This window comes from Haplochromis burtoni, unplaced genomic scaffold (assembly GCF_018398535.1).
Source record: "Haplochromis burtoni strain Fernald_Lab_line unplaced genomic scaffold, NCSU_Asbu1 Contig_1859, whole genome shotgun sequence".
Taxonomy (NCBI): Eukaryota; Metazoa; Chordata; class Actinopteri; order Cichliformes; family Cichlidae; genus Haplochromis; species Haplochromis burtoni.
Window position 1 is genome coordinate 8,973 of NW_024584220.1, and position 11,868 is coordinate 20,840.

General features: G+C 39.3%; 1 protein-coding gene across 1 annotated transcript; it reads left to right on the forward strand.

Annotated features, from left to right (window-relative positions):
• Positions 1–7,806: 7,806 nt before the first annotated feature.
• On the forward strand, positions 7,807–9,000 carry LOC102293683 (the record flags this gene model as incomplete). Its single annotated transcript, XM_014331293.2, has 4 exons — positions 7,807–7,886; positions 7,984–8,250; positions 8,339–8,611; positions 8,698–9,000. Coding segments are annotated over exons 2-4 (784 nt in total), but the record flags the coding sequence as incomplete, so codon positions are not given.
• Between the last annotated feature and the right edge of the window lie 2,868 nt (positions 9,001–11,868).

Below are 11,868 nucleotides of genomic sequence, written 5' to 3' on the forward strand. Positions count from 1 at the left end.
ATTTTAATTAATTATTGCCACATTTAATTAATTATTTAATGGTGTATTTAATTAATGCATTATGGCAGTCCTGGCACTCCATATGCTTGACCCACGCTTTAAGGATTTAAAGTGTCTTGCAAGGGGAGAGTGAGAAGAGGTTTGGCCTAGCCTTGAGGCCCTGCTGCAGAGGAGGAGCCAGCAAAGACAAAGAGCCTCCTCCTCTGTCTTCAGACTGTGATTCAGATGAGGAAGCACTGTGTAACAGGGCCCTGAGTTTGTACAGAGCAGAATCCACCATCAGTGAGACAGACTGCGCGCTGCAGTGGTGGTCCAGTCGAGCAGGGACCCACCCACAGCTGTCTGTCCTGGCCCACAAGTATTTGATTAGTCCTGCCACTTCTGTCCCATGTTAGAGACTGTTTTAATTTGAAGGTCACAAAAAAGAGAGCTGCCTTGAGCTCTGAAATGTGAATGGGCTCATTTGTCTAAGTCACTGACTGAAAGAGACAAACACTAAATAAGCATGATGGTATTGTGACTCCAATGGATTTGTTGTTGTTTTGTTGCACTAAAATGTTTGATGATCACACTGTTTTAGGCTATTGTACAAAATAATGTGGCTAAGGTTACTCTGAGTTTAAAGGTGAAGCTGGTCAAATAGACTTTTATGTTTCTGCCTTATTTTCTTAAGAAGAAAAACTGCACTTTATGATGATTTTTTAATTATTATTTAAAGAGTACCATTTTGAATATGTGCTTAAAGTACTTAAAATAGCACTTTATTTTTAGGTCTGCCCAATTTTGGCCAGGGATTATTATTTTTTGTTTGTTTGCTGTGTTTTGAATTGAAATGCAGTTTAAATGTTGTTTTTTCCCATAAATTAAAAGAGCTTGAGTTTACAATATTAATGTCCATGTCTATTATTTGATTCTTTCGCCCACTAAAACCCTTTTCAATTAAAAAAAACTTTTGTGCTCTGTTGTAAATTTTCATCTGCGATTAAATGTGATTAATCAAGATTAATTTATTACAAAGCCTTTATTAATTAGATTTTTTATCAGGCTCCACCCCTAGTTATTACATTATGTAGTATTATTTCTGTATGAGAATATACACAGACTGAAACACAGTGAGCTACAAATGACGGAAACCATTTGATTAAAATACCATACGTCTCTTCTATAAACTGTTTGCACTGAGAACAATTGGAATAAATTCAGATTTTACAGCTGTTTTGCTGACCACATACAAGACTCTGTCAGTCTGATATTTGCAGAGCAGAGCTGCAAACACAGCTGCTGTACAAATACTATATTTGTTCTTCTTGTGATTTTCTGACTCACATCTCTTTATACATATTTAACTGCTGCTCAACAAAGTGACAGAGATGTAAATGTGTCAAGCTAGACTTATTAGTTAGTTTGTCCCCACATCACTGTGTACCCACATTTTAAATGTTTTATTGTACACTTCATGGGATGGACAGATGAAAAGGAAGAAGAAAAAGTATAAGAAAGGATAGAGACACATTAGAGAACCCAGCTTTGCTGTGTGGCCCCCAGTTAATCTTGTTAATTTCTTAGGAAAGGAATAAGTTACTAAGATTCCAAATGATTTACTGCCATTCCTGAACAGGAAAAATATGTTTTTAGTTGTTAGATGTTATGCCTGATTAATTTCTGACCTTTCAAAGATGGTTAGCATGCCCAAGTGTCCACAAAATATAATGAACAGAAACGGTGACATAGGGCAGCCCTGGCGGGGTCCAACACCCACTGGAAACAAGTCTGACTTATTGCTGGTTATGCAGGCAAAGCTTTTGCAATGGGTGTATAAGGATCGAATGGCTCATATCAACGGGCCAGGCACCCAATACTCCCAAAGCACCTCCCACATAACACACTGAGGAACACGGTCGAATGCCTTCTCCAAGTCCACAAAATACATGTAGACTGGTTGGGCAAACTTGATAGGGTAAAGAGCTGGTCCGCTGTTCCGCGACCGGGATGAAAAGTGCATTGATGTGTTAGTGGGACTAAGGAAGTCCTCGAAGAATTACATCCACCGCCCAACAATATCCTCAGTTAAAGTCATCAGCGCTCCACCTGCACTGTGTGCCTCCCACACCCGAGTTTTGCTTCAGCCAAGCTGTGTTCCACTTGGTCTGTCCATATCTATCATCTGCCTCTGATGTTCCACAGGCTTGAGGGTATAGAGTATGTATGGGGAGTGTGTGTGTACTGTGTTCATTTCTGTGTGTCTCCATGTGTGTGCGAGTATTTGCATATGTGTGCATGAGGGTGGGAATGCACGTTTGTGACTGTGTGTGGCTGTTTGTCTGTGTGTCAGCTCAGATCTTAGACCACCTCTCTCAGAACATCACCCGCTGATGCATTGGTCATTCTCAGTGTCCGAGGCTGAGCACTCGGCTGTGTGTTGACTCACACAGGTGGTCCTCTTGGGGTACAACATATCTACCTTCCTCCATCATATCTCCTTGCTGTCTTCCTTTAAAAGTCAGAGTTCCATTTAAAGTTCCTACTTGCTTCTCCAAACTCTTGAGCGACAGTACAGTACAGTACAGTATTATAGGCCTATTTAACCCATATACATTTTACACGAGATAATTGTTCTTCTTATATGAGTATGTTTACTTTAACTGTCATAAACAGGATGTAACAAGTGATAATAATAAGAACTGTACTGCATTAAAACATTCACAGCAGGTGGGATATCCAATCTTTAAGTGGTGACGTATGAACCCTGCTTCCAGGTCCAAACTACTCTGCATTTATCAAGGCTGTTGCATTTTTAACATGTTTTAATGCTTTGTATCTTGTTCTATTTAATGTGAACAAGCCCCTAAAAACAGTCAGGGATCACTGTCTCGGTTTTCATTACAGCTATTCATTTTAAAGCTCAGTTTTTAAAACCTTACATGTAACTACAGCCCAGCCCATGCAGCAGTATATGAATGAGTAACCTCATATTATGGATGGATTATCTCAGTTGTTCTCCTGACTGAAGTTTTGTCCATTAATAGCATCCTGCCATGCGATTACATTTGTCCCTAACCTTCGGGAACCCTCACATTAACTTTCATCGAATGGAAAAATGTTAGCGTTCACCCTCCAGCTTCACTGTTTATGTTATGTAAACATAGCTGTGGTGCAAGCCACCACATAGCCCAACTTCAGTTTAAAATGTTACTGTGATAGACTGAGTAGTGCAAGAAATGCAGCTTCCTACAACAGCATTTAACTAATTTAATATTTATTATTTTAGTAGAAAAGCGATTAAGCAAAATGAGAAAAATGGGATACAGTTCAATGTTAAAAACTACTTAATACACTTTATAGTGTATATTTTATCATATTAAGCAATGAAAATGATTTTAATGTCTGGAGTTTGTGTGCACTGGCATGATTCACCTTCACAGATTATTCTGTGTGTGTGAGACTGGCTGCAGGAATGTGGTGTAGATAAGAGTGTGGAAGTCTGTGGCCTGTCATCATGCATGATTTTGAATAGGTTAAATGATATTTAGCAGATTGATGATAGTTAAATATGCTTAATACTAATCAGAACATAATCAAATATAAGTTTACCTTTTATAATTAAAAGAAAATATAAAGTGAGTAATGAAATGTTACCAGTAACATGCCTCTCACTGAGATTCTGTATGGAGTGGCTTGTTTGGGCTAAGGCTGACCTTGTCATTAATCTGAAAGAAATGCCTCAGGATAATTCAGTCAATAAAGACGATTTAAAACCGAATTTACATCCTTTAAAGCTTATTTGATTTAATCATTACAACAGCAAATCACAACATTAAAGCTGTTTTATTTCTGCACAGTTACCCAGAGCTGTTTGTGATTTAACTTCAGAATAAACTGTTTCATCAGCTGCTGCAGGAGCTGGTTTTCCTGTAAATAAAGAAATGATTTGTCAAATGTGATTGCAAGCGCCTCTTTGTTCAAAGTGACAACTTGATTTATTCATTTCCTTTGGTGAGTAAAACGTGTAAAACCCGAAGCAAAAGAAATAAGGTACTTATTTGATTACATTACTTACCTTTGTGTCTCTTAGGTTTCGCTTTAGTGTAATAGACCTGTGCATACAACAGGCTGTCATCTAAAAGAGGATGGACAGATGAGCAGGATAAAAACACTTGAGTGGTTTCAATTTCCTTTATATTTTCTGTCAGTTAACACCTACAGTAACTCATCACAGAAACTGACTAAGAGGCTTCTTCAGTTCTAAAAGCAAAAGGTGGAAAGTCACAGGTATTTAAAACCTAGTGGGGATTGTACATTGTAAGCTATTAATCATGTGTGTTGTCACATAAGCCAAGGTATGAAAAAAGGTCATTACCACCAGAAGTTGCACATGAAACCATTGTGAGACCTTGCTCCACCCTATCATATGTATCTATCATATCATATATCAAATGGGGGCAAGGTTTGCGTGAGGTTAGAAGCACCTGGGGAGGGATGTCCAGACTGCATTATATGTTGCTGATGGTTGGTATCGTAAGCCACCACCTCAGTTCAGTGACGGTCGTGCACAGTGGACACAGATCCACAAAATCCGACCATTGGCCTCCTCGAAACAGTGACCTTTAACCTTAAGATTCAGGTGAGTCTTGTTCTGTCGAGGTGGCTCTTCTATGTTATGTACTGCATTTATGGAGTAGCTATTTGGTTTTGCCTGTACAGTGCAGTAAGCAGTCGTCAATGCACTGCATGTGTCATGAACTGGCTGTGTGGAGGCAGATGAGGACCCAAACGCAAAATTCACGGAGACAAAAAGCTGAACTCAAAATCACTGCTTTATTGCAGGCGTCACAAAGAAACAGAACTAAACTGAGAATGCTAACTGAGGACCGAGGGAACACAGAAAGGCACACAGGTTCGGGAAGGAGACATTGACGACACGACACCAAACTGAGGGAGACATGCACATAAATACACAGAGGGTTAACGAGGGGAAGTGGGAGCACAGCTGACACAGATAAGCTGACACAGATAATCATAACGAGACACGGCAGGAGTAACACAACACTGATGGGAGACTGTCAAAGTAAAACAGGAAGTACACAGAGGTGCAGACAGGAGGAGAGAGAGAGAGACAGGAGAGCACAGGCATAGCGGGCTGGGGAAACATGGAATAAAACACAAGGAGGGGAGACGAGGGCTCACAGATACAGAGGGGCACACAGGGGGTAAAAGTCACAAGGGGGACATCAAATAAGGAACAACTTAACAGAGCAACCCAGGAACCATGGCCTAAATAAAGAACAAAATACAAAAATACATGAAAACTAAGAATGCTGGGCCAACATGGCCCAGGATCATGACAGCATGCCCTAACTTGCTTAACTTGTGTTTAAGAAGTTTTTCTGACAAACCTGCTACATAATGATACCTATGTTGTTTCATTTGCCCTTCTGTTTCTTGGTGAAACAATTATCTAAGTTGTAGTCTTTTGATGTAAATGCCTTTGATCCTCTGTCTCACAGACAGTAACTATTTTTTCTAACGTTTTACTTTCTTCTTCCTCATTTCTTAGAAAAAACAACTGTGGACCTTTTCAAAACCACAGGAGAGACAGGTGCTGAAGTATATTTATGAAACCTGTTGATCTTTAACTGTATGGCACGTTTAATCGCACATCTTTCCTGATCGATTATAAACATATAAACACGTTTGTTGCTGTATGTAGAAAGCTCAAGGTCTGACGTGATGCCCAAACCCTCAACAACATATTGGAAGGTGTGAAAAGGAAGTTTAGTTCATCGACCACGTGTACGCATGCCGTCATTGCCTCTTTTTTTTGTAAAAGCATTTTGTTACCATAGCGATTGTTTTATTAATCTAAAGCCACTGTCCCTGAGAATATCGACATTCAGTCTATAATTCATTTTCTCCTCTGTGAACCCCAGATTTTAAGTAGTGTAAGACATAAGACAGACAATGATAATGATCGTAAATTGTTTGATTTCTTCTTTGAATTTGTTTTTAAATTAAACCATGGGTGACACTCTTATGATCTTAAAAGCCTTCAACAACAAATCATTTTTCCAAATTTAATTATCTGAGCAGTTACAATTTTTGTTTCAGAATTAGGGATCATATATCATGTCTGCATACTGTCAGCAATAAAAGAGGAAGCGTCAGCGGTTAAAAATAAGATCTGTCATCAGTGTCCTCGTGTAGGGCTAAAAGAGAAGTAGCAGTGAAAGGCTGAACACATAAAATGAGGTTGCAGAAAGCTTCTACTCCCATAATCAGATGAAACATTACTATTTTCTCACATTCTGTGTTTCTCACTTCTGTTTCAGTGTTTCTGTTGTCAGTAGCAGTGACAGACTTTCAGGCTCAGTGTGAGGATGGGGCTCACTGTGCTCAGCGTGCTGTCCTTATTCTGTGAGTATAAGTAACTTCCTTTATTTGACCGATAAAGACTATATTGAATGCCAAATTTTTATCCAGCTTTTGCTGCTAATGCTAAAATGCTATTCATTAAAAAGGCTTTCATTTGCAACATGTGACCATTGATGGCAGACAGATGTGAATCTTTCTTACAGTGCTGAATATTACCCTCTGCTGTGGAGACACTCAAGGTAACTTAATAGTATTCTTCCTTTTACATTTTTCTATGGATTGATGTGTAAATAACATTCTGTTGTTTCTTCATTTATGCTCATTCATTTTTAAATATTATTTTCAGTTTTAAATACATAAAGTATTGCCATAACATGAGAAGTCTTCCTCTTCATTAAACCAGAAGCTGGTCTGAACTTTTTCTTGTGTGTTTATGTTCATGTTGGATTTTAGATGCTGAGCTGAGCCTTAAACCAAACGTGTCCCATTTATTTGCTGGAGAGTCTGTAACCTTCATCTGTGACATGAGAGAGGGAAATGCCACTGACTGGCTTTACAAATTCAACTGGAATGATCAAGAAATGATCAGCTTAACTAAAAGTAGCTCCTACTCACTTTACTTGACAGCAGAGCTGAGTGGGAATTATCAATGTATTGGTCGCCGCAATGGCTTGACAGATTTTACAAAACGGAGTAATAACCTGACTCTGTCCATATCAGGTAAGCTACTGTATCATATTTATTAGACTTTCATTGACAAGTAGCAGCTGTATAAAATGTGCCACTCCAGCATCAGAGTTTCAGTTTATGTTATTCCAAAGTTTCTGTTTAGTATTTTTCTTTTATTCTTGTTGATGTAATGATCTCTGCACAGCAGGGAGTGGACAGTAACATCAAGCAGACATTTCCTGCTAGGTTACAAACTCAGAGTCGACCTGTTAAGGCTGAAAATGTAGCAGGAAGTAAATACTTCAAATACGATGTAACTTTCAGCTGAGCGTTGTGAAAACTTGCGGATGTGACAGCAAATGAGGAAGTAATATCAAGTTTAGTGCAATAACATATAGATAAGGTACATTATGTATACTATGATCTATGAGAGAAGTGAGAAAAATTGGTCATGTGAGATGCTGACTTCATGAATTACTTCAGCCTTTTACTCTAAAAATTATGAGAAAATAGTTAAAATTGAGTTTTTCCCAGGAAAATGTATTAATAACAAAAACAATGTATTCTAAATCAAACAGCACTCAGACCCACGGCGACTATAACAGCAGACAGGACAACTATTCCAGTGGGGGGCTCGGTGACACTGTCCTGCTCTGTTCAGGGCTCTGCTGGCTGGACATATGATTGGTTCAGACAAATCCCAGATTCTTATGAAGTAGTAATTGATACGAACACTTTGCAGAACTTCATTAGTGTCTCAGACGAAGGCATCTATCAGTGCAGAGGAAGAAGAGGAAACCCAGTTTTCTTCACAAACCTCAGCAAAGTGTATCACATTCAGAAAACATGTGAGTTTGATAACCTCTCTAAAGGAATAAAATTGTGCATTTTCAAAATTGCCATTGTTTTATCTGTGAATTAATGGGATATTTTCGGTATGAAAAGTGTCCAACAGGGCCTTTGTGACTCTGCAACAGAACTGGACTCAGATATTCAGCGGTGAGATGATCACCATCAAATGTGAGATCCAAGGAGGAGAAAACACTGAGTGGCAGCATGAATGGAGAACAACAAGCTCAAAAACACCTCCCACACACAGTGAATACAACATCAGCAGTGCTTCATTTTCCTACAACGGGCAATATTGGTGTAAGGGTAGAAGAGACTTGTTCTTCTCAACAGCTTGGAGTGATGCTTTTACACTAAAAGTCTGTAAGTAAAATCACCTTTGAGTTTATTATCTACTCTTATTCATCTGACCAGCTATAGAAAAACATCTTTATTTTACTCTAACAAACAGCAAACAAACCCAGACCCACAATTACTGCTGAGAGAAGAACTATACCAGCTGGAGGCAATGCAACACTCAGCTGCTCTGTGGGGAGCTACAATGAGTGGAAATACTTCTGGTTCAGACGTGCCTCAGTCTTCTCAGAAATTCAGGTGATTAGAAACGACGAACCAGATCAAATGATCACTGTCACACAGGGAGGTATCTACTACTGCAAGGGAGGGAGAGGAAACCCAGTTTTCTTCACAGAGGACAGTGATCCAATCACTATTGAAAAAAGAGGTGAGTTTAAGCGTTTTCATTTGGATTAACATGGGATGCAGAAATATTTAAAACTGGACCAATTAGATTTTTGCTTTTGTAAACAGTTTCCAGCAAAGCAGTTGTGTCCCTGGAGCCCAGCTGGCCTCTGATATTCAGTGGCGAGAAGATCACTGTTAGATGTCAGATTTCTTTAGGTGGAAGCACTGAGTGGGAATATTTGTGGAGATCCCATGCATGGGAGTATGAGTGGAGCAAACCTGACTCAAGCACAGTTCTGACAAATGATGCATCCATCAATCTTAATGCATCTGTGATCAGCAGTGGAAGCTACAGGTGTATGGGTAAAAACAAACAGGAGCTGTATTCTGTGACAGAGTGGAGTGATGTCATCACACTGACAGTCTCTGGTAAGAAAGTTTCATTTTGTTATGCCTAGGGATGGGTATTGATCAGATTTTCACGATTCCGATTCCATTTTTGATTCTGTTTAACGATTCGATTCTTTTTAAAAAAGGAGAACACTAAGGTCGATTAACTTAGAACTTTGTTTTATATCTTCTCTTTGAACAAGATAGAAATTTAGGAGTAACATGGCCTTACAAACCCAACAGTGAGATCTTAAGAGATCCAGCCTATGGCTCTTCAATGGGTCACAGGGTCCCCAGGAAAAAATTGTAAATGTAAAATAATAAAATAAATATTCTTCTGTAGCAATAACAAAGTATAACATAAATTATTCTGTAGCAATTACACAAGAATATCCAGTAATGTCCCTGCCTACAATTAAACACATTCACTTACCAAAGTGAAATCGTGGCCCTCTGCTGTGGCAAATGGGTGCAAGCCTTTTACCACAAACTTAGTCACTGCTCGGTGACATTCGTCTATCCTGGCCTGAAAGGAGACGCTACCGGCAGACTGCAGCGAGAACTGCCAGCATCTGAGCCAGCCCGACTGTCTGTCTCTCTCATCATGGTCACCTAAATGCACAGTAATGGCAGGTTTTGTAATAAGGCAGATTGCACTAACATAATATGCACTGTTAGTTGATTATTTACTTGCTGCATTAACAGGAGAGGACGTGCAAACGTTACCGCTGCTGCTGGGTTGAGATTCACGAGTCCGGAGCGGAATTAAAAACACGACATTCATTTAAAGTTATCACGTGTTTTGTGAGCAAATTCTTTTGCATATTCGTAGTGTTTCCTCCCTTAAATGAAATATCCACTTTGCAAGTATTGCAAGTTGCCCTGTTGTCATCCGTTCTCGTAAAGTATAACCAAACTTTTGAGCGTTTGAGCCGCCATGTTTCCTGCCAGGTAAATGACTCTCCGCAACGTGGTGATGTCATTCGGGGAAACTGGAATCGATAAGGGAAACGTTTGCAAAAATGGCAAACAATTCCAAGGAATTGAAACAGTGGGAACCGGTTCTCAACAAGAACCAGTTTTCGATACCCATCCCTAGTTATGCCTATATAAGGCACAAGGGCAACATTTTATAACTACATAGTATGAGGTATTAGTGTTTTATTGGTGCATCTCTGATCATGTATAAAACCTTATGGTATAATATACATTATAGCTAATAAACACATAAAAGTATTGTTCTTCATTAATAAGGTCATAGCAAGTTTACTGACAGTATTTTCATTCTTTATAGATGACTGTTTCTAAATTAAGCATTTCATCAAGTATGAAACACTTAAATTTAATGGTTGTAGTATCATGTAGAAAGTGTAAGTAAAAAAGTATTCAGGTGCACATTTATGCATGTAAGAGGTATAGATAGAATAGTGCCTGCTCATAAATTCTTTTTAAATTAGAAGTTAAAGCTGGTAATGACTCAAGTAATTTCGCAAAATGGCAAAATGGTCTGAAATACTTTTTCCATAAATCTGTGTGGGACATAAGGTGTGTCCCTTTTCTTGTGTTGGACAAGTCACTGACTAAGTGAGGTTAAATGTTTCAATAAAATAAAGACATTATTTGAATATTTAAGTCACCAGAAATTTGGAACTAATCATAATTCAGGGTTATTTCACCCACAAACTCTACAAATTCTTTTTAAAAAAAATCTTAGTGGTAGATCAGAGTGCACAGCACAGTATAAATGTCTACACCTCAATGGTCTAGAAGGGGTTAGACAGAGACTGTTGACAATGGAAACTGGATTTGAACAGAGTCACTAACCCCCCCACCTCTGAAAAATTAAATTTACTAGAAAAGCCTTGTTCATTAATGATCTAGCATTAACAAAAGCCAAATGAACAGTCCTCATGCTGTAGCGGGATGGCTTAGTGGGCAAACGTTCCCATAATCGCCTTTTGCCTTGGAAGAGGAAAGGTTGGGTAGAGTCAGATAAACAGGAGAGACAGGTTGGATCCACCGAAGCTCCAGTAATTGCAGAGAAGATGGAGAAGACTCAAGGAATACTTTAAAGAGCTCAATGTAAAAAATGAGAGAGAGGATGGAAGGGGAAAAGTTATTGCAGAGGATTAGTAAGGAGGAAGTGAGTGCAGCTATGAGGCAGATGAAGATTTCAAAGGCAGCTGGTCAGTGGAGTTATGGAGATGTCCAGAAAAGAGGGCAGTGAGCCTTTTAATCACATTGTTTAACACAAGCCTGAGGAATGGAGAACTGTATTCGTGCAGATTTTCAAGAACAAGGGTGAAATGTAGATCTTTAGTAACAGCAATGAAGCTGATGAGCCATAACATGAAAATATGGGAAACAGCTGTTGAAGCTAAGTTAACCCTTTAAAGCTGGTCGGAGCGGGCACGCTCCGTTTTGCGTAACTATTTTTAAATCCCTGTAGAACCAGAACCGTGTAAGCTAGCGCAATAATTTTTTTTGCATATGAAACCGGAGGAGTTGTACTTACATCTTATGCCATCAGCTTGTCCTAGGTCATGGTTTCCTTCCACATATAGCTTTGCAAAAATTGCATAAAAAGCGCTTGCAGGAACAAAAACGTAATATTCCAGAAACACACTTTGCCGATCCGATCAGCTGTTCGTAACACTTCCCACATTGAAACAGACGTCAGTGCGAACGATCACATGTCCGCCATTACCTGCCCGAAACCAGAAGTAAAGACCCCAGTCACCCATCGCATGGTCTCTTCACCCTCCTGCCCTCTGGGAGGCGCCACAGGAGCCTCCGGACTAAGACCACCAGGTACCGGAACAGCTTCTTCCCCACAGCTGTCAGACTCCTGAACTCTGCCTCCTGACATCTGACCCACGTTAAACTCATGGACTGAACATACATACA